General features: G+C 39.3%; 2 protein-coding genes and 1 pseudogene across 3 annotated transcripts; 1 reads left to right on the top strand and 2 right to left on the bottom strand.

Moving 5' to 3' along the window:
- Positions 1-1951: 1951 nt before the first annotated feature.
- On the bottom strand, positions 1952-4174 carry LOC103697820 (annotated as a pseudogene).
- Positions 4175-5840: 1666 nt separating this feature from the next.
- Positions 5841-14295, top strand: LOC103696546 (ras-related protein RABE1c). 2 transcript variants are annotated; one of them, XM_008778216.3, is made up of 9 exons: positions 5841-6077; positions 6388-6551; positions 12813-12885; positions 13020-13120; positions 13239-13304; positions 13396-13493; positions 13669-13731; positions 13816-13908; positions 13984-14295. In XM_008778216.3, exons 2-9 carry the CDS (start codon positions 6479-6481, stop codon positions 14065-14067), a joined length of 651 nt encoding a protein of 216 aa, XP_008776438.1. In that variant the 5' UTR covers positions 5841-6077; positions 6388-6478; the 3' UTR covers positions 14068-14295. The 2 variants fall into 2 exon arrangements, with proteins under 2 accessions (XP_008776438.1, XP_008776447.1); XM_008778225.3 differs by lacking the exon at positions 5841-6077 and adding an exon at positions 6097-6290.
- Positions 14296-15476: 1181 nt separating this feature from the next.
- Positions 15477-20005, bottom strand: LOC103697811 (type I inositol polyphosphate 5-phosphatase 8-like). Its single transcript, XM_026801102.2, has 10 exons — positions 19609-20005; positions 19396-19474; positions 19114-19197; positions 18825-18912; positions 18526-18639; positions 17444-17897; positions 17160-17359; positions 16669-16783; positions 16419-16567; positions 15477-16221 (listed from the first exon to the last, which is right to left on the bottom strand). Exons 1-10 carry the CDS (start codon positions 19774-19776, stop codon positions 15867-15869), a joined length of 1806 nt encoding a protein of 601 aa, XP_026656903.2. The 5' UTR covers positions 19777-20005; the 3' UTR covers positions 15477-15866.
- Between the last annotated feature and the right edge of the window lie 3507 nt (positions 20006-23512).

The raw sequence follows: 23512 nt of genomic DNA, 5'->3' as shown, positions 1-23512 counted from the left end.
ACCATTTCCGCATCTTTTCATTTCCCAATTGAAGCAAAAAAAAAAAAAAAAGGTGACACAAGCACATAATTTCCACGGTTTTCAGGGTCCGACTCAAGAAGAAGGTTCTCTGCTGCAACTTCGCCGAGCTTATGATTTGACTGGACCCTACAAGCCTCAGGCAGTGCACGCCGCACATAAAAACAAGGCAAATAATGGCCAGGGATGGCGGCCCCGGGGTCAAGTACACAAAAAAAGAAGATGTGGACATGACATGACTTGGGGCGAAATGCACATCAACGGATGCAGAACACAATGGTGGCTCCCATGCAATTAATAGTAATCGTGAATACTTTAAAATGACTTGAAAATCCTGTTATTGGTTAAAATTTAATGTTACTATTAGCAATTGGATAGATAATGAAATAACAACACGCCATACTAACCCCAAAAAATGGAGGAAAACACACACACTAAGTTATACAATGTGGCAATGCCAGTATTCGATGAAATAACATCGAATCAAGCAACACGTTATTATTATTTTTATCGACTGATGGCCAAAACAACCACAGTGACACTCTTACAATGTAATCCCCAGATACATCAAAGGAAAGCCAAAAAAAGAAAAAGCCAAATCTTTATGTACATATTCTCTCAAAATCCATGTATATTGCAAAATGTTGACACGATTGGCTACCAAGTCCGCATATTTGCCTCCGGTTGGACATGTCTGATTTGCACATCTTCAAATCCCTTCATAAGGTTACAATAATCGGTCAAATTACCCAGCTGGGGAAGGTGGGAAATCTAAGAAAATCTGAGTTGAAATCTTTCCTTGGGCTACAATGGGCCGAACGCTACCGAAGATCCAACAACCGCACATCCATGTTAATTTTCAAATAGCTGGTGAGGCTCCCATCGACCCAGTTATGATCCTTTCGATGATTGTGGGCCTTGTGATGGGGTGGAAATAGCCATACCCCCAGTTTTGGTCAGAGATATATTTATGAAGCAGCAGGTTTGCAAACAAACATATGACCTATGTGGCTATGTGGGATTCTAAATCCATTGACATCACATTATTGTCTCAACCGACTGTTTCTATTTGGCCTGTTCTTTCACAAGGGTTGATATTTAATAATTTATCTCATGTTCAACAAAGTTGAGGGTCAATTTCTGGACCGTAGATATCCCAAGGCCCGCGCAGATCTGGCTTCACAAGCCAACCGACTCAACAGGACCAACTGATGATGTCGGATTGCTTAGTGGAACCACATATTAGATTCTGACCCCTGCCTGAATGGTTGCTGCAACCAACTGAAAAATTCAATCTCGACGGCTAATTTGAAGGAAGAAAAAGAGGCCATAGGATCTCTGAGCATTTCATAAAATTAATATCCTCCATAAGTTACTAGTAAATCACCCACTAAATCGAACCATTTCAGATGGTATATAAGTTGGCTCTGGCCCTAAAAATAGAGCGCGGAAATTTTAGATCCGCCTCAGGTCCATACTTAGCCCAAGTCTGACTTTAGGCCGAAAACTTGAAGCATAAGTCAGGAGCTGGGCCCGATTGACAATGGACGCTTAGGTGGCTGAGTACTTAACAGAGCCGGAATAGGGTCAGCCATGCGCTTGCCTAAGCCCAACCTGAGTTTGTTTCGGGCTTTGAGTCGAGCCAAAGTCCAAAAACTTGTCCAGATTCAAGCCCGACCAGAACCCAACCCATGCACACATTGCATTGGCACCATAGGTGTCGTCTAATATGATGCCCCGAAGTCGAGCCCATCTCATTCTTAAGCCCACAGACCTCTCGCTTTGAGATAGCTGCCTACCCACTAAGCTATCACTTGCCGGTCTGGATATTATAAAACTTTATCACGATAAAGTTTTTGATTTCATTCGCAGGAAGGAGAAATGGCAAGACCAAATACAACATTCTATGCCGTTAAGGGAGACGTAACGCCTGTCATAGATGCATGAGAGTATGGAATAGACAAAAGAAATCTAATATCAAATTTTTAGAAAAATAAGCGGTGGTGGAAAGCAGGAATTCATCAACTGCAACTTCCGTGTTTTCATTTTTCTTATCTAATTTGTCAAACGTCAAGAAGATCAAACAAAAAATGAGAAATTGGCAAATTTAAATAGAACAGTCATTGAAAAATTTAAACCACAAGGACCATAAGATGTTAGCGTCTGGTTGTGCGTAAAAAATAGCATGGGACCCGAATATAAGAGGATACGTACACTCTTCAAAGAAGCTCCTGATTTCAGCTATGTGGTGTGGTGGGAGCGGGTTTTTTTTTTTTTTGTTGGTACAATGGTTGCTCATGCTACTCTGGGTTGGATGTAACCAGTAGAATTAAAAAACAAACAATGACTCAAAACTGGGGGAACAACCTCCTGGTTTGTCCAATGGATTTCTCTTGAGTCCTGGGCAGCATAAGCGGTGACCCAATCAGCGGTCCTGTTCGCCTCCCGATGCACATGCATAGCCCGGAAGACGCTGTAGCTCTTCACCATCCATCGGAGATTGCGAAGCAGGGGGTTGCCATCCTCCCTCCTACATTTTTTCTGAATCCAATCGATCACCACCGCGGAGTCCTCTTTGAGAAGAATGTACTTCGCCCCCAACACCCCCCTCGCATAGGAGATGCCTTCCTAGGCCGCCTTGAACTCTGCCCCGGCCACTGACAAGCCGGCGATACTTTGCCTCACGGCAACTATCAATCTAGAGTCATGGCTCCGAATCACAAAGCCAATACCTGCACTGTCTCCATCACCAGATACACTACCATCAAAGTTCACTTTGAGATGACCCGAGGGTGGAGGCTCCCAAGAGACAAAAACTGTCCTGAGCATTGTAATAGCATGAGGGGAGTCTCAGATGTCTCTGGTGGGGGCTCCTTGATAGCATTGTAATGCCGATGTTCCGGATCATCAGCACACAGCAATGAGTTTATCATCTTCCTCCCCCTGTTTTCAACAATACCGGCTACATTAGAATCTGCTACCTGTTTCACCTACCAAAAGCTCATTAATTAATTACGTGAAAAGGTTGTAAATTGATTGAAATCAATTGCTACAAGAATTGCATGTCCCACATACTAGGATTTATAAATACCAAGCACTGCCACTACAACGAACTTCAAAGTATTATCGCCCCATAAGTTTATACCTGATCGATCGTAGGCTTGAGACCAACGGCCTTAGCACGCCAAAAAGACCCTCGAAGAACGGTTCCTGTTGAATAGAGATAAGCATGAAAGTCAAATAGAACATGTTATTGCTTAATGGGAGAGGGAAGAAACTTTTTAGAAGAATTAAAATGGTCACACACGACACGTGACTGTGACTGGTGTGTACTACTTTTAGAAGTTCGTTTTTTTTTGCCCAGCTGTAATAGGAGGCACACACGCATTACCTTATGTGATTCTTTTGTACATACATCGTAGAGTTAGTTAGAATACTCTCTTTTCTCAATTGCATATATATACGCAGAGATGTAAGAGCAATAGGGAATCGAATGAAGTATTTTCTAATTCCTTCCAGCTGTGTATCTCATTTCCTCTTCCTTTGCTCTTTTCTTGTTCTTTGTTCACCGCTTACATTTCTTGTGAGTTCTAGTGGTGTTGACAGAATTGGCAGCCGGACTATATTTTTGATAAAACTTGAGAAGATGTTTCGTCTAGTCGGTACAAAGCATACATGGATGGATATCTCTGAGAATGAGAAGACTGATTTTGCGTATCATTCAGCCTCTAACGGTCCATTTTTCTTAAGAGAGATTTTTCTAAAGAAAAGATGGACAGATTTTTGCAACCTTGGTGCTGCTTAGTATACGATGTGTATGGGTACTGAGATCAACATCTGCAACCATGCAAGAGAAATGAAGTGTGCAACACAACATACCTGCATGAGGATCAACACATCCATTGGATCATTATCTTCACAGAGAGTACGTGCATGGGATGAAACCATAGTTGTGAGGGTAAACCCCAGATGGGTACCTAGAGTATGTGGTCCACCTGTAACATATATGAGACGTAAACTACATGGTGATGTGCACTTAATGCAGAACCAAAGCAGGTGGTACCAAGAGTTGATAGCTCACCCTTATCAACCCAGTATTATTTTCGTCAAGTTCATATTTCACATTGCTTCCCTTTCCTATTTCAACCACCCGCATAGATTAGTTAAATCATCCATCCACCAAAATTTGCCAGTTCATTCAGAAATATGGAGCTTTTCAGAAATATTTTGTCCCTTCTTGATTTTTGGCTTTACGTTCGTTGTACAATGAAAAATGGTTCCCACTCCTACGTAGAATATTGTCAATTAGATTTTAGGAGGCTTAACATATGCACGCTAGGGCACAATTGATGTCTTAAGTTATAACTTTAAGGTTCATCATCATGAAAATTGCCCATTCTTGATTATTTTAGATATGAATTTTGTAGGTTACTATTGGATGGGGTTGGATACTAAGTAGGTGCAAAGAAACTTAGCCCATTCAAGGAAAAAGTCTGAAGTATAGCTTGATCTTTGATCCAATTGCAAACCGGTAAATAATATAATATCAAGTTTCACTCATTTGGATTGTGTACTGTTGGATTGGTTTGATCTCCAAATTTCTATAGGATAATTTCTGGGTTTTCATCAATAATTAAGTTATAATCATAGTTAGATAACAATTGATTATATTCATCGGGATAGTTTGAGTTACTTGTGATTAATATGATTTTTGATTGGTTTCGCACTTAATTGCATTGCTTGATCTTTGCTTTTTAATTCTTCACATACATGCTGATATGCATCTATGTAACCTATTTACTTAGGATATCCTCGTTGAGCGTAATGATCTTGAACAAGCACCATATGTCATAACTTAGAAGTGATAACTTCTACAAGTAGACAAAAATTATGATCTCATTGATAATGAGGATTAGCAAAATAATGCAAGAGAAGTATATATATATTCAGGCCAGTTTGGTCTAATTTTTCATGTTAACCTCTTGGTTCGCATGCAAATGAATTTTGCTAAACCCAAATTCGTGTTTTGATAGAATGTTCTTAATGAAGCCAATATATCAAACTCATAAATTACAACCAAGTATTCGAGTAGGTAGCCATTTTCTATTTCGATCATAGCGGTCGGCAAATGTAGCAATAACCAACAAAGTAGCAATATTGGTGACTCCAGCTAGATGCACACAATTTAAAAATCCTTCATTGCAATTTCGCACTTAAAGCTCCTCAAATTCTGTAGAAATTCTTTTGAAAGTTGCTATCATTTAATCTTGAAGCCTACATCTAGAAAAATAAAATATTCCCAAAACAAAACATAAGCAAATCAGGGATACACAAGATATTTCCTCGTGTGTGGGCATAACCAATCAGGGATGGTAGACCAAAAAAAAAAATAATACTACTTCTATCTAGTTTTTGAAAACAACAATGCCACTTATCAAGAAAATTGTGATGTATACATAATAACCAAGTCCAACTTTCACTCCATCACTCAGTTCATGATTTCGAACCAAGTCATACTTCATGTTAAAATCCATCCATATTTTGCCGTCAAAAAAGCAAGACCAATGCATCTTAACTTCTTGTTCCAACAACCATTTAGGTCTATCAATTTGAGTTTCCACAGCAGAGTAAATATCCTATTCATCATGACATAAGTAAATTAGAAAGAAAGTAATTTTTAGCACCTATCGTAGCATAGAACCTAACTCTCAACTCAATTGCCCTCATACAAATAAATAATCTTTCCAAGCCATCACAATCAAAACCAAGTCCATCACACGTTTTTTTTATTTTATTTCCTCATTGCAGGCTTGGACACTACCTGACGCCAATCCGTACACAGCATCCGGCTTCCAAAGGGTCGGAAGGGCTTGAACGAGTCCAGACGCGGTCTTCCGACGACGGACCAAAAGAACCCGGCGATCCCAAAAGCGACGACCCGCCGAGCAAAACGCGGCAGTTATTTTGCGGAAGCCTCCAGGAGGACAATAACAAGCCACCGGGCGGTGACTGCACCGCGACCGCGAGGCGCAGGAGTCTGGGTGTGACTTGTGAGAAAGGTAGAACTGATCAAGCTCATTCTCCGATCTTCTAAAATAATAGAAAGAGGGAAAATCGCGAGCCCTCCCCTCCCTCTCTCCGACCACGCTCAACGGCCGGACTTGCGGCCAGCGACGCTTCTTCCCTTTCTCTGTCCCTCGATCGATCCCTTCCTTTCATCTTTCTAGATCTCTTTCTCTCTCTCTCTCTCTCTATGATTTCATTGAAATCTGGTATTTTTTTTCTTGTTTTCCTCTTAATTTCTTCTTCGATTTTCTCTCTTGCTTCTTGTTAAAAGTGATGCTTTTTTTTTTATGATGTTTTTCACAGGTAGATCCGTGATCGTGGCGGGGAATTAGGGATTTCGGCCCCTCGATCGGTTGTATTGTTGTTGCTGTTGTTATTGTTGTGTTTTGATTTGATGGCTGCTCCACCTGCTAGGGCTCGGGCGGACTACGATTACCTCATAAAGCTTCTCCTGATCGGAGACAGCGGTAAGGTTTCGTGTTTCTTTTCTTCTGATGTATTTGGTTGCGATTTGGTATGCTTTTGATTTTGGATTTCGTTCGGGCTTTGTTTGGGATCTCGTTGTTTCGGTCTTAGTTTCATTTCTCTTTGGTTTGGTTATGAGTTGACAGAATTGTGATGATTTTGGGATCCGAATGGTTGCTGTTTGCTTTCTTCTTCTTCTTTTTTTTCCCTTCCTTTGATGTTAGATTTGATTGGTGTTAATGGGGGATAAAGATTTAGATTCTGGGATGTTTCAGTGGCTTAAAGTTAAGTGGTTCTGAATGGAAGTGATGGTTCAAGAGGGATCTGGCATTTAGGCTGTTTGAAAGGTAGATCCTTTCCATTTTTATGGGGATCATTTTTTGGATTTCGGCGCCAGGGTTCTGGATGGTATCCGAAGCCACCCTAGGGACTTTAAGATCTTTTGCTACCATTGCTATTAGGGAAAGAAAGAAAAAAACCCCCTTTTCTTCAAAATCAGTTTTGTGATTGGCTCTTGATCTAGTCTTTTGTCTGCTCAATATGTTTTGTATTTTCCGTTGGTAATCAACGAGATAAACAAAAGCGAAAAGAGAAGATACGGGTGTACATCACTGTTCCGTGTAATGCATAAAAAGCCAAAAGAGAAACAGATGTAATTATTTTCTATCGTGTTAAAAAAATGTTCAGATTTGAATGTATTGTTTTTTTTTGGAAACATTGAAGAGCACATATTCTATAATAATTTAGCCAAGCCTTTGGAAATACAGTGTTTATGTCCTTACTGTACTGTAGCTTCTATTCGTAAATTTTGCACATGCTACTTGCGAGCAACATACTATATTTGGAGTTGCCATAGGTTGTTAATGTTGCGAACCATGATCCATTCTTTTCGTGATCGTTAGTCTGGCCTTATAGCATTGTCCAATATGTTTGTTTTGCTTGCTGATGAAGGTTGTTTGGGTTTTGCTATTACTTTGTGTTTTCAATTTGAGAATTTATCCTGTATTTCTGTGTTCATTGTTTTCTTAATGAACTTTTTTCCTAGATTTGATGGCTTCTCCAGATGCTATGCAGCACTTCTGGGGCTGCTGCTTGTGATAGAATCTCTTCTAAATCCTGCTCATTATGTCGGAGAGACAATATGATGAAGGGAAAGGCATGTTGTTGGAAGTCGTTAGAAAGGGTTTTGGAAAATGCTTGTAGTGATAATGGTGGAGTCCCTAATAGGAATTACTAGCAAAATAGGACTTTGTTTGCCTCTAAGGATCACTCAATTGTAGACTGGTCTTCTGGACTAGTACCTAATTTTGATAATTGATTTAATTTATAGTTTTTTGTGAAAAAAGATTTGCGGTCGTGAATAGTAATCTTGTCTCACCTGTATTTTGCTTGGCTTAGAACATTTTAACCTTCTAGTAGGGATTCTGCCCCTTTTATTGTGTTAATAGACTTAATGAGCATCTTTGTTTGGAGCTCTGTTTGTGTCATATATATATATATATATATATATATAATGCATGGTTGGTGCTAGACATTTCCCATTTTTATGTGTTTCAGATATTCATTTTGAAAATTCTCTAAGGGTCATGCAAGTCATGAGAAGGTGTGCATCTTGGATGTAAGTAACATAATTCAGATATGGTTCAAAGTAATAAGTGATGCTTCACATGTATCAGAAAGGGAAACTTAACTCAAAAAGGAGAAAAGACTTGGAAACTTGGTCTAAGTAGTTTAAGCATTCATTTTGGAGCCCACATAAGTTTTCTACCTGGAGATTCTTCTTTCATGTTAAAAGCTATATATCATGCAATCAATGATTGATGTAGAAGTGTGATGGTTTGGTCTTGTTTAGGAGATAGTTGAGGTTCAATTCAATGACCAGAAAATTACAATATTTGTAATCAGCAAGTTTCATGCTTTGATCATGCTCGGATAAGCATGGATCTACCATTTTAATCTAACAAATAAAAAGTCTAGCCAAAGCCCCTTGCATTTTCTAGCAGCTAACCCCAAGTCTGAAGACACCTCCCCCCCCCCCCCCCCCCCCCCCACAAACCCAAAAAAAAACAAAAAAAAGATGTTGCTGAAGGCATCTGTAGAAGGATGTCACCATCTGTATGGTTATGCAGTGTAACTATACATGGTCTAATCATTAATTTTGAGCAACTATTTATCTATAATTGCTTAAATGCATGTCTACCGATCATTTGTTCTGCTTAATCATTTAGAAGAATGACAGTGATACTTCCTAAACATTCACTATGCATAATCGTCAATACAGTACAATTCATCATTTAATTTAATGTTATTTGCTCTGAGAGTTTGTATGGTACAGAAAATAGAGAATACTTGAAAAAATGGTTCTCTGCATAACCATACCCGTCCCATGCAACATTTTCACAGGAAGTAACCTGCCATGGCAGCCTCATTAGTGCAGACAGTTCTTCCTAATCCCCTGACAGATGACTCTGGATGATGTAGACCTCTCTCTGAATTTCTTGTTTTGATATTTCTTTTATCACCAGTACTTCCAGTTCTATTAAAATATCCAGCACAGCCAAACTCTTTTTGTTCTTCCTCCACTTTTAACTTGGTATGCATATACATATCCATATTTTTATACATAGATTTATAATAAAGCTTAAATAATTAGCCTCTGATTACTCAGGTCCTTGTGTTTGATATTATATATCACTTGTGGATTATTACATTGATAATAAGATTGTTTATATTTATAGAAGTTCTTTTATTTCAACCGTTACTATGCTGGAATTACATTTTGTCCTTACACGAAAATGGAATTGCGGTGGAGGTGGGAGAGTTTGAAGCCCTTACTCTCAGACCCGTTTATAAATAGCTCTCTGGTGATGAGAATAACTGAAAATATGCAAAGTGAACCTGTATGCTAGGTGCTTACATGTCTCCCTCTGGTCTTCATCTCTTCATCTATGTTTTATGTTCTACCACCAACTTCATTCTTAATATTTCATCAAATTATTGAGATAGGCTTCATATAATTCTTTTATTTAGTTCCAACTTGCCTGTCAGTAGGTGAAAGGCAATGACTTGTAGAAGAATTAATTTCTGGTGGTGAATTTAGTACTGCACTGATTTGAAGAAACTTTGTTCTGTGGTTGGTCGGTGCATGGATAGGATGTACTTCTGAATGCTTCCTGAGGAGAGTTTGTCTTGCAGAAGCCTTCATTGATTTGGGTTGGTTAGCTTGAAACAAGGCGTGTCCAAAAAATGACTGTTAAGTAGGAGAATATAAATGTTGCTTGCTATACAGCATCTAAGTGGAATCTTTATAGATCAAGAAATAATCTTGTACTCCAACTTATTGGGCATTCAACAAATCTTTATGTTCCAAGAAGAAAAAAAATGAATTTGCTGAAGTTGGGTGGAAAGACAGATTTCCCTGTTAAAATGTTTGTTGTGGTTTTCTTATTTACAAGGTCATTTTTTTAGTTTGTGCTAAAATTGATATTGACAGGTGATTTTTGATTTAAGGTTTAAAAAATGCTTTGATTGCATAAACAGGAGATTTACCATAGCCATGAAATGTTTTTTTCATTTTCAAAAATACTTAATTGCTTAAGTGGTATAAATACATGTACTATTCAAGAATTCCCACTCTGTAAGAAAATCTCTATATTAAAAGCTTCAGTCATGGTTTATGAAAAGCATCATAAAGACTGTAGGATGGCAGCATGAACCAGCACACTTCCTTCTCATTTCTTTATCTTAATTACTTTCTTTAAGAAATTCTAAAGCTGGATTGATTATAGAACCACTTCCTTCAACATTATGAGGTGGTTGTGGAAGGTGCTCAGCGGAGCCCCTGCAAGCAGGCAGCTATTGGATGTGGAAGATTTTTGTGTCTTGGTCAACATCAGTCCATTTATTGGACCACTCATTTGGGAAATGTTTGTGTCTTGGTCAACATCAGTCCATTTATTGGACCACTCATTTGGCAAAAGTTTTATAGGATAACTAAATAATCAAATTTTAGAATTGACATCAGTATACTTACTAGTGCAAGATACTGTCTATTTGTGATACACTGAAAATCTTCCTTATTCTTCTTTTGCTTTAAAAATATGCTTGCCAGTCATCTGAAAGAAGATGAATGCAGCCTGTGCCCCCCAAACTTTCCTTCTTTATGCTTTGCGAGCTTGATGTTAGGACAAGATCATTTAGAATTGGATATAATCCTATGACAAGTTTAGTTGCTTTCTAGAGTTCTTTAAAGTAAAATGTGGTAAACATGCCCATGAACTCGTGGCCTAGTTGACGTTTAAAGTAGTAGGGCATGGATATCTGTATAGCTGCGGAAAGAATCTTAATTGGCATGAAAGCTGAAAGCTATTTGGATCTCAAGAAGAAAAAGTGTTGAAAAACAAAGAGGCAATGTGAAGGGGGAAAAATTAAAATAGAGGATCTTAAACTGAAACCTCTTGTCTTAAATATATATTTGAACAAAAAAGAGGCCAGTTCCAGTCCGAGGGTTGGGGGGGGGGGGGGGGGGGTGGGGTGGGGTGATGGTTGGTTTTGACATTCCTTATATTTAGTTGTTTCATATTACTACCTAATATTTCTTATTTCGTGGACTTCCATTTCTTTTCATTAACTGTTTTCATTAGTAATTTTTTACTATCGAATAAATCCATATCTTTAAGTTCATATAAAATCAATAAATGATTGCTATGGCTAGCTGCTGGTATAATTGGAGATTCCTGGATGTTTGATCCATTCAATTGGACCAAGATTGCAACATATTTAGATACCTTATTTGATTGAAACATTCTAATGGACTACATACACCTTTGCTAGACTTGTATTCTCTTTGTACCCACCATTCACGAGCCTTGGAGTGTTAAATGTGCTAATTTTCCTTCGTGAGGGTCATTACATTTCGGTCTTTTTTGATCCTTTCATTCTCTGTGATATCCCATTATCCAACCTGGCTTTATGAATTTTTAGATGTTCCACATGTCCCTATCTACTTAAGTGATATTAATCTCCTTCCGATTGTAAATCTGTTTTTGCCATGGCATGTTGACATAATGAGTCATGAATCTAATTTCATATGAGTATTTCTGATTCATTAACTCAAATATTTGCTTGCTTCTGCAGTGCCTTTTTATTCATTACTTCATTTAACTTTATTTTTTCACTTGTAGATCTTCTTATTGGAGCTCTTATCTGTATATGATCTTCGATGAACTTGAGTGGCTATGAAACTTCATCGGTGACTGAAATATGCTAAGGGTTTTCTTTATCTCATAAAAGTCAGTTAGGTGTCATCTTGACAAAGGCTATGGTTTTCTGTTTATTGTTTTTTGAGTCAGTATTGGTACCCAGTGCCCTGAAGTATTGTGGGTTTTTGGCCACGAAGTTTCAAAATACATTATGATGCTGAACATTATGCACTTGCATTTGTGGCCAACCATGAGAAGTAGTCTATATAACACTTTTTTTTAATATTAAAACCTGTCCTATCATAGGGATATTATAAATTTGCTTTTTAGATTTGAGTTGTCTGCACCAATTTTGGTGGCATGGAACTAAATTTATGATTGCAATTTTTTCTAGAATTTAATGTTAAAAATTCTTATTTGTCATGTTGGTTTACTTGGAAGTCTTATAGTCAATAGAATTTTTAGAGAAAATTTGGTGTTTCTCTATATGTTGTTCCATGGGGATCCAAGTTTGTAATGTTAATAGTGATTGCTTTATAAGTTTAGAGGGTTTTTTTGATGCAAATCACCTGTTCTTGTTTTGCGAAAAAGGCATCGATTAAGGGAGCGTATTCTGGATGCATGAAATTGCATAATTTAATTCTCTCTTCTAGCCTTTTCCTTTGTGTTGTTCTTCTTTTTGGTCCTTTTCCTACTTGCTTGTTCTACTGTAAGTCTGTGACCTTATCTATAGGGTGGTGAAACTGAGGAAAGCTTCTGACAGAACTGTGCTCTAATTCTATGATCTTGAAATGTTCAAAACAACATTACACGATGTTACTCTGAATCCATTAGGAGAGTTATGATGTATGTTCTAGCTTAGAAAACAGTAACTATACCAGAATGATAAGAAATAGAAAAATCAGAGTGAATGTTTCCCCCAAACATGACATATCAAAAGCTTTCTGATAGTCCAAGTGAAAATAAAAAGAACCTTCTTGTATCAGAGAATTTTTGTTGATATGTAAATTCTGTACACTTTTTGGATTTCAAGCACCTTGATATCAATTACTCCTTTTGTAGGTGTTGGTAAAAGTTGCCTCCTCCTGCGTTTCTCGGATGGCTCTTTCACCACCAGTTTCATTACCACAATTGGGTGGGTTGTTTTTCGAGCTCTTAAAGTTTGCTTTTATTAGTTCTTAATTTGAATAGCATATTTCTTTTTTTTTGTCCTATCCTATTTCAGTAGTGTATGCTAGCTCTGATCCCGCAGTTATGGTCTTTGTGCAGCATTGATTTTAAGATAAGAACAATTGAGCTGGATGGCAAGCGGATTAAGCTTCAAATATGGGATACAGCTGGTCAGGAACGGTTTCGAACTATTACGACTGGTAGGTTGGTTGCTTCTTTTCATTTGGGCCTTTGGACTGGTTATAATTTTATGCATATAGTAGATTCTTTTGCCCAAAGGTTGCTGGAGTAACCTTGTTTCACTTATTCGTTCTGCAGCTTACTACCGAGGGGCCATGGGTATTTTGCTCGTCTATGATGTCACTGATGAGTCATCTTTCAACAGTAATCACTTCGAACACTATTTTCCCCCTTTATAATTTATGATTTTATACCATTTTCTCTGATTCTCATCAATTGTGGTTCTTGTACACAGACATAAGGAACTGGATCCGAAACATCGAACAACATGCTTCCGATAATGTGAACAAAATTCTTGTGGGTAACAAGGCTGACATGGATGAAAGCAAAAGGGTATGCTCCATGAACACCCACTTTATTTTAACCATCTGACTTGTCCATTCTCATTGCCAGTAGTTTATTTGATCTTCTACCATCTTGGTAATCTTCATGATTACCAAGGGTGCTTAATTGTCTTTTCTGGCCATATGTTTGTTGCATCTCTTTGTAATGAACTTCCTTAAACCAGGCTGTGCCTACTTCAAGGGGCCAAGCACTTGCGGATGAGTATGGCATCAAGTTTTTTGAAACTGTGAGTATCGACGCCCATTCTCCTTCTCCGCGAAATATTTTTTATCATTTACACTTATAATATATTGGATATCATATATTGCAGAGTGCAAAGACGAATCTAAATGTGGAGCAAGTCTTCTTTTCAATAGCTAGAGATATCAAGCAAAGGCTTTCAGAAACTGATACCAAACCTGAGGTAGTAAAGACTGTTTTCTGCGATGAAAGTCCATAAAACTCTCTGCTAAGTTACTAAATATATCGCCTGTCGCAGGACCGAACAATTAAGATTAACAAACCGGACCAGGCGGCTGCTGAGGGCAGTGCACCAGCGAAGTCCGCTTGCTGTGGTTCGTAAGTGAACAATCGGTGGTGGCGTTGGGGTGGGTGTTGACTTTGTTGGGAACTAATTATCTTGTTATAGGTCAATGTTGTTATGAAGATAATCATTACATGGCGAGTGCTTGTATTTTTAATCCTTTCATTCTTTGCAACTACTGGTCTGGTGTGTAATGTAGTTCTTCCAGTGCTGGGGAACCTATTGACTTTATTTTTTGGCATGGGGCGGCGAACTGTGTTCCTTTTATTCCATCTTTCCTATGGAGGCCATGGCATTCTCTTACATTTTCCTCTAGCATGCACGCGTAATGGGGCGGGTGTTCTGTTGGTGACTTTATTAGTAAAAACTTGAAGCAGGCGTAGCTACAATATTGTGTAATGGTCTAACTTCAGTTGCCATATTTTTTGTGTCCTTCCAGCGTGGCCAAAATTTAGGGAACTCTACTTATCATGGGATACAAATTGTAATCTCAAGTATTCATTTTTCCCCGTAAGAGACTTGATTAAGTGAGCTCATTAACTCAACTCTACTTGGTAAAAGCCGGATGCATTCAGATTAGCCATCAAACCCTTCAGCTGCAGTGGCCGCCCGCATCATTATTGTATGTGATGACATATAAAATAGATCCCCGCCAGTTTTCTCTTCTGGTGTTGACGATTTGGTTCCAATTTGTCGCCACTTACAGCTTGTGCTTTGCTTGCTCTTGTGACATGGCCTTGAGGAGTGCTTGAACTAGAAGGTGAAAAAAGAGAGTATGCTTGACTAATTTGATAGGAAGGTGAAGCTAATAAAATAGACCTGGGATTGGTCGTAGGGTGAAAGGAACTTTTGACGGAAGCAGCAGGTGCTGGCTTGAATTGTTACCTGCATAATAGAGTTGACGTGTGGTTTCTATCCAAAATAAAAAAAATAAGTGAGCAGAGCATGTGCACCATTCTATTAGCATATGCATCGACAATCTAAATATTATAATGGCGATGTGTTGCACTGTGGGTGACGGTCCAGTTCATGAATTCTAGCTTTCAAGATCTATTTTTAAATGAGTGGGCGGCTGGCTGTTTACTTTTGAGCAAGTTGGAACTACAGCATGTTTGTTTGACTATTAGCTATGTTACTTCTTTAAGTGCAGCTTCGTGGGTCTCGAATCCGTCATACGTGACCCCTCTCGAGTGTTTTCTGTGGCTCTTTGCATTTGGTTGCCAATGCTCGTTGTGCATTTATATGGATGTAACCTGAATTTGGTGTTTCGTGAAAATTTTTGCCATTTTATCATCCCTGTTTTGCGATGCTATCACTAGATTTCTTCATCATCCCATTCAGGAAATCTGCTGCGACACAATCTTTCCCATCCAGCTTTAAGAAGATTTGGATCTCTTCCCTATTTCCTTTCAATCAGACACAACACCAACGTATATAAACCAACCATATGAAAATGAAGACTAATGTGCATAAGCCTCAATCTATTCCTCGCTTTTTTATCCTACCCTCTCACTCGAGATACAAAAACAAACAAGAAAGCAAAGGAAAAACTGTCCATGGTACATAAAAAGGACTTCACATTCCATATTCTTTCCTCCTCGCCTGAAGGCCAATATGATTAGACCCGCCAAAATTCGATGGCTCATGTGCTGAAGCTAAAGGCTGCCATGCGCGCTGGGCGGGGCGTCTTTGGGCCCGGATCCCCGCACGTCCATAAGAAGAGCTGGCGGGCGGCCCACTTCTTTTGTTTGAAACCTCCACTTTTTCTTTTTCTTTTTGTTCCACCGCATCGCTTTACGGAAAGAACGGAGGAGTATTGGAGGTCCAAAACAAAGGAACTAGCATGGTGAGGGGTGGATGGGCCTGAATCTGGACGTGCCCAAACAACTTTTCATTGTCGTTTCGAGCAGCTCCTCTGCCTGGACCCTTCCACATGATGATGCTGATGAGTTGCTACTGCTACCGTTGGCCATGGCGCTTGTGTTTGTGGGCCCTGATCTCCTGGCCCTACTGTAGAAGCTGTGCCTTGGGTCCTTCTCCTTCACTGTAGAAGCTGCTGCCTCCTTGTGGTCGCAGTTGTCAAGTTGCACAGAGAAGAGGGAATGAACAGGTCTATGGTCAGAGAATCGCAGCTCGCCTCTTATGTACCACATCTGTTTCATTCCCTTCCCTCGCCATAGGATCCGGTCGCACCTGCACAAGTCCCATTTAAGTTAGAAGTCCACTAGAAAAGATATTTTCCTTTCTTTTCTTTTCTTTCCCCTTCACAAATCAAATAAAAAAGCTTTTTGTCGAGTCCAGGCCATTTGTTCGTTGCAGAAAATATGCTAAGCTTCATTTGGCTCATGCAAGCAGTAGAGTGAGGAAAATGATAGGAGGACTGGGCGTACCAAGCTGGGGTCCGTCTCTTATCTCCAAATTTCGCAGGTTTGACAGCGTAACGATCAGAATTATGAAGGTATTTGTAGGTTGGAGGGAAACATATCCTCCCTTCCTGCCATCCTCTAAATACCCTGCCGGCTCTCTGCTCGATGTGAAGCTGTAAATATAGCATCGAGTTTAGTCTCTACCATGGCGAAAGAAACAAAAGTAGTCCAAACTTAAGAGCATGTGAGAAGAACTTGGATCATTGTTGCTCGCCTGATCTTTTTCTAGTAGTGCTTGCCAGTCATTCTTATGTAGCAATTCATCAGTGTCACCACCGGCACCGCCAGCTGCGAGACGATAATTGAGATCTCCAAGCCATAAGATCTTACTGCAAAGTTGCAAGTCTAATTAAGTAAATTGTTCTAGAACTTCAAGCACTAATTAACTGCATGATCTTTTTCTCTAGTTTTAGCCATACACGGCATCATTTCACTATGTTCTCTATGATTACTAATGACATGATGTTTCTAACTTTAGCTTAATAAAATTGTTTTACAGCCAGCATAAGAGAATGAGAAGCTAAGCTCCACGCCTTCTTCATTTCAGCTATCATATTCTAGCTGGAAAAAAAATTATAAAATATATAAATCAATTTACGTCATCCTATCAGTTTAAGCTTTTAGGACAAATGATGATTTTATCACTAGCTACTGAAACATCTGAAAGCATCATATCTATGAACCAGCAAAGAACAAGGGACTCACTCATGTCCCAGTATGGTAGCCGGCGAGACTGCAGCTGATTCAGACAATCTATGAGATGGGGGGAACCTAGTCCTCCTCAGAATCTCCATCACATCCAAGTTCCTCCTTGTTTCATCACCATCTTTTTCGCCAGAAGTCAGATGCGTGCACACAAAGCAAAATGTTGCATGACAGAGGGTCATGCTGATCGAGATCGATCCCTACAATCCATAAAGCACACATAATTAACAAAACCTTGCATCCATCACTTATCTGACAAGAGACTGATAAATATCACGGCTTACCTTGTTCCCCATGTAGCCCATGATGCCTCTCCCAACACAGGAGACCTTAAGGCTGGTCACCTGCTGCATGAGATCAGCTCGGACCCACACGCACAGGAATATCCCCACCATCTGCTTGCCGGCAGCAAGGCAGTATCGGCCACCACGCCCTGATCCTAACGAGCAAGCTTCAGAAAAATCCTCATCATCGCTACTGCAGCTAGTAACATTGCTGCTGGTCTTTCGATCCACCTCGCCATCCTCCTCTCCTTCCTCCATCTGGTCCTCCATGGAGAGGAGATCGGAAAAGCTGAGCCTTGGTTTCTGGGTTGCATCGGTGTAATTATGAGCAAGAAAAGGCCTCTTCTTTTTGTTGTTGAGGGCTTGGCGCATCAGGGAGAGCCACTGGAGGGCGGGCTCCCTGTCCTCGGCACCCAGTATATTGCCTGTATTCAACGGGACAATTTCCTGAAACCTGTTCATCCCAAAAGAAAGCACAAGGGAATGCATCAATCTTACAGTTAGGCCCTCATGTTGGGTCAAACGAACACGCTCAACTCTTTAAATCTATGACAAATTTTCGAAACCATTGTTGCTAGCTATTGCTTGCTGCTTGGATGAGTTAAATGAATTTTCATTGACTTGCAACAACATCCTACTAACAATATAATCTAGACAGTCATTAGGGTTTGAAAATTTGTGTATTAGCAAGAGAAATGATGTGAACTAAATGAGGTTGCTATTGCCACTAGTTAAATCTACAACGTAGTTGTCATAGCTTTGAAGCATGTCTCACTGAAAACCAGCATATTCAAATTCAAATTAGAACGATGAGATTTATACATAAACTATCGATATGTAGAATTTGTTATTTAATTAAGGTTTGCAGCTTGATGCTTCTAATTTAATTGTTGGTCACACTGAAAATCCTTCCCTTACTGAGAGCAAGGTATTTTCTTTTTTCTTTTTTTTTCCTGAGTGTTTGTTTTGCCTTAATTGCTCCATTTCAGGGACTACTGGTCCTTTTTTCCCATGTTAGGCTAAAGATTGCAATGCTAGTGACTAATAGCAACCACTCACAGCCAAAGTATAAGTGCACATACCCGAGAACGTAGATATCAGCAGGAGATGAAGTGTTCATCAACCAATCCTTCAAGTTGATCAGTTCCCCTTGGCGCGGCGATCTCCCTCCCACATTCCACGTCCCGACGAACATCCTGTTGCCATGAACAAAGTAAACCATCATGAAGCTGGGTTAAGCCATGGTCTCTTGTTAAGAATACTTGATGAGTTTGCCAAGTCTAAAAGAAAATTTACAAGGCCTAAACACACTAATTTCTCGATACTATTAATCAATTCAAAGCCACTGAAAAGAGAGTGAGGGTTGGTAGGTGTTCAGTACTTGATGTTGTGGGAAGCAACAGCTGGCGGATCCGGGCCAAATGGAGACGGTTTAAGACTCTCAGAGCTCTCCATCAACCACCCACTTCCTAAAATCATGCAGGGATGAATCCAAAAGAATGGAAACCCGTTACACATATATTAAATAGTAAGTGTAAGGCTGCTAGTTCTATAACAACTGCCTCCCTCCCCAGGCTCAAAGGCTGCACCAGCCTCAGAGAGCAGGTGATGGAGTAGAGAATATAGAATCAAAGAAAGACCAGAGAGAGAGAGAGAAAAAGAGAGAGTACCTGAGAGGTCTGTACTCGAGAAGATGCTCCTATCTTTATCTGAGCAGCTCTTCCTCCTCTCCTGAACAACTCCCACTCCACCACCTTTTGGAATTAAATCACAAAAAAAAACAAGTTGTTAATATATAATCTCATTGAAGCTTGAGCTGTGTGCAAAATGGGAAACAAGTGATGGTAATCAAAATACAGGGAAAGCCAGAAGGCATGGGTTTGCCTTCAGTGTTAGTACTCATGATTAGCATAATTAATTGGATTTAACTATAGAGAATTTGAAGTACTTACTGTTGTAATCGGAATGGAAGTCGTCACCGCTGGTCTTTATGTTGAGCCATTTCCTCATCACCGTTTTCGGCCATGAAGACTGAAAAAAGAAAAAGATTTTTTGAAGATTCAAACAAATATACACCAGAAATATTGTTTTTTTAAAAAAATTCAAAATTTGAAGAACGGGAATCCAATTCATACCAAAAAAAAGAAAAAGAAAAGAGCACTCACCTTTTGATTTCTACCAGTCTCTGTTCTCATTGTTTCTTGAAATACAGACGCAGCCCTGGTTAAAAAAATAAAAAAAGGATCAAAGAATGAATTTTCTGTAGAAAGATTCGTAATGTTTCCTTGTTGATTAAAATGAGACAGAGAGAAGATGGTGGCAGGGTGCTCCATGTTTTTGATTCATGCTGTCAAAAGCAAGGGATGAAGAAAGCAGCGGAATAAAGTGATCAGATAGTGTGAAATTAAGTAGAACCAATGAGGAAGAAGGCAAAGGTTTCCTACTCTCTTTTCTCCTCACAAACACTCGTTCTAAATGACGAAAAATGCGAAAATTTTAAACTTTACAGTTTGGAGGAGTTGAAAAACCTAAGGAACCTAGAGGAATGACTCTAAAAGTTTTCACCTTTCTATCGTTGTTTAGATCTTAATACTCCCGGAAAGCAGTAAAAAAGCTTCAAAAGCCTATAAAAGTGATGTGATCGGAAGGGATCAATATGGAAACTGCGAATAAACTAACTCACTGTTCCACTAAGCCAGCAGAAAGGTACCAAATATGGAACCCACTAAGGTAGATTTCGACTCCTCTTATCAGTTCTAGAGCTCGGGATCACGAGCAGAGCAGAAAAATGGCCGCTTTCCCAATAACATTGCCCCCAGAATCCCCGAAATCACAAGGAAAAAAAAAAAAAAACGGAAAAGGATCTCACACGGCCAGGGACATCAATCGACAATGCTCTTTACATTTCAGGAATTCGCCCAAAGAAGGGAAAAAAAGAAACTATCCCCATAATAGATTAATCCCAGCAGGCTTCAGCACATCAGAAAAAAAGGGGAAAAGGCTTCTTTTTCTCCAAAATTGAGGAAAGAAGAAAGAAGCAAGCATCTCAGAGCGACAAAAGGGGAGTCCGTTCATCGAATTTGCCTCTTACCTCTCACGTACTCTCCTCCTTCCTTCGAGTTTTTTCTCGAGACCAGAGCGAAGGGGAAGGAAAAGAAAGAGAGACAGAATTTTAGGAGGGACGAGAGCGTCGGGGCCCGTGGTTTTATTGAGAGAGAGTGAGGGGGGAGCGGGAGGCGAAGGAGCAAACGGTCGCGTCGGAGGCGGGAGCTGAAGTGGGTCCCACGGAGACCTCTTCGTGTCCTTATCTTCTTCTCTCTCGGTCAAAGCAAGCTCGATGAGGTTTTCGCGATTTGCCTGCCCGCTGGGACTTGGGGAAATGCCCGAGATTGTGATGGGCGGCGATGCCGACTGCGGGTGGTGCTCTCCGGACCAGAGAGACCGCCGGCGAGAGAATAAACGGTCTGTTTGAACCAAGATGATGAAAAGATGGCTTTGAGTTGTCTACTCTGGTGGGCCTTTGCTTTTGCTTCCTGGCGGGCTAAAACCTGATGCTAAAAGGCTTATCTAGTTGGCTATGTTCAATTGTTTATCTTAGAATAAAAACGCAGTCTAGTCTACTGCAAGTCTAGCGAGTAAAGATTAACCGGGCATGGCTCACACAAATGTCCCACTTTTGCACAAGCACAAGCAGAGAATCATGTAAGCTGCCAGAAGACATCGTCGATTTCAAGATATGTATCAAAGAAAATAAGCTAGTAAAAAGTTTTACTATTTAATTATTGATTCGACAAATTATTATGATGGTTGTTGTTGCTGTAAGAATGATAATGGTTACTGCAGCGTTTCATAATATCACCAAGTTATACTGCCAGCATGGAGAAGAACTACTGAGATTCATTGCAAAGTACTAATTTTATTAGGATTAAATTTTATGTTAAGTTAGGTTGAGTCTTAGGCATGGTATATTCGAGTTTTTTCCGGATGAAATGTAATAGTGATGTTTGTGTTTTTTTTTAGACGATGGTGATATTTTTTTTTTTAAGCGAGTGCCAAATTTAATATTTTAATTTTTATTTTCTTTCAAATTAATTTATTTTTTAAAATTTTTTTCTCTTCCAGCATTTTTTAATATTTGTTCTATATTTTGAGCGATCGGTCAATTTTGAGTAGGGTGCTATGCAGGTATATTGATGGTGGATGGGGCGAGAGTCCTCGTGATCCCGACATATAAAAGTTTCTTTTATACGATGTTTTATTGCGTTGTCAATCATATTGCTGTTGAAAGAAATAAATTCAGATGCTAAATTGTAAAAATAGAAAAAAATCCTTATATATCTAGACAAGGACATCCACAATTATGTTGTAGATCCTTTCCAATAATTTTTTTTAATATTGGAAGTGGGAGGCAAAATTGCTGCCCTGCATTTTTCAATGATGCAATAGAAGATATTTAGAACGGTGTGAGGAACAAGAGCAGTGATACTGGAAGATGCTGCTGCTCTTGGAAGAAGGCTGTGGAAGAGTTTACGATGAAACGGAGGAAACACGAAGTGACGGAGGAAGAAAATCAATGAACGCCCAGCTATTAATGTTGATTCTTCAGTTCCGCCTTAAAATGGCCAGTCGTAAAATAATTTTAATTTTTTTAGTTTTATATAAATATTTAAATTATTTTAACTATTTAAATTTAATCATAAGCATCATGATCGATTCGTGATCAGCCTTTTTATAATCCATATAGACTGTAGGCTGAGTTCGCTCTGATACTATTTATTACAACTTAAGATTTCACTCAAAATAGTTAGTTTGAAGATAGTTTTTTAATTTCTTAGTCCAGTACAAGTACCCAAATTATCTTAAGTGAATAAACAGTGTGGGACTAAATACATGTCTGCATAGCTTCTCACACCAACTATCCTGATAAATCGACAAACTCAGTCTTTATTTGTTTTATCGTATCAACCTTCAAACTGGATGTTAAGATAGGCCTCTTTTTGTTAGGAAGGAAACTAATGCACTAAGGATCCAAGGCTACTCCAAAATTGAGTAGGCTGCCGGCTACTTTTGCAGGACATGGATGCTCCCAAAAGTAAAAAAAATGTGTATTTTTTTTTTTAGTACAACGGCATCTCACATGTAACGAGTATAAAGGTGGCCTACAAGATTAAGAAGAATAAGAGAGTATAATGGAGATGGAACCAAAGAATGGTCGTCCCAAATAAAGTCCGCAAAAGGATGCACCCAGTCCTCCACATTATTTGTTTTTCTGTAAGAATAAGTAGTCTGATAGGAGATGTACTCATGCAGAAATCAGCAAATATCGAGGAACAGTCGCATCGCATCCCAGTGTATTGCTTTCTATAGAATGGTATAGATAGAGGGGTTTCTCCAGGTAAATATTTTAGTATTTCTTTTCTTCCAAATCTTCCGACGTAAAGCCGCACAAAGTTGGTCCGCGCCCACTTTAGAGTTGGTTGAAATTTCTTCCGCCTCCAACCGGTCCAAAGATTATGAATACTAGATGGGTTAGTTGAATTTTCATGGAGTTCCTTGAGAAGGGGCATCTCCAAATTAAGTGTGAAAAGGATTTTGTCCTCAAGCTGCAAAGAACACAACCCGAGCTCACTTGCCAACCTTTTCTAGCAAGTATCTCGCCTGCGTGGAACTCATTCCTCAGGGCCAGTCAAAGGAAGACTCTAATTTTCTCGAGTGTCGGTGCTTTCCAAATAACCTTGCATTATGGACGTCCACGACCGCGTTGTTGATAAGTCTATAATAAGACTCAGTAGAGAAACTACCATTCTGAGTGGGATTCCATGAAGGGATATCTGCCAATTGGTCAGTGTATTTAGTTCTACATCGGTTATTTGCCGAAGAGATCTTGGGTTCGGAACTAAAAAATTCAAAAAATATATTTCGGCTAGCTTTTTTTGGATGAAGTCATGGATTGTTACAAATGGTATCAGAGCAAACTCGCTTATACTATGTCGATTAGAGGACACTGCAACACGAGTTCATGGAAGTTGACCACGGGCTGATCATGGTGCTTGTGATAAGATTTGAATG

Source organism: Phoenix dactylifera, chromosome 12 (assembly GCF_009389715.1).
Source record: "Phoenix dactylifera cultivar Barhee BC4 chromosome 12, palm_55x_up_171113_PBpolish2nd_filt_p, whole genome shotgun sequence".
Classification (NCBI taxonomy): Eukaryota; Viridiplantae; Streptophyta; class Magnoliopsida; order Arecales; family Arecaceae; genus Phoenix; species Phoenix dactylifera.
Note: the sequence above shows the minus strand (reverse complement) of the source record. Positions and strands in the feature narration are given on the sequence as shown.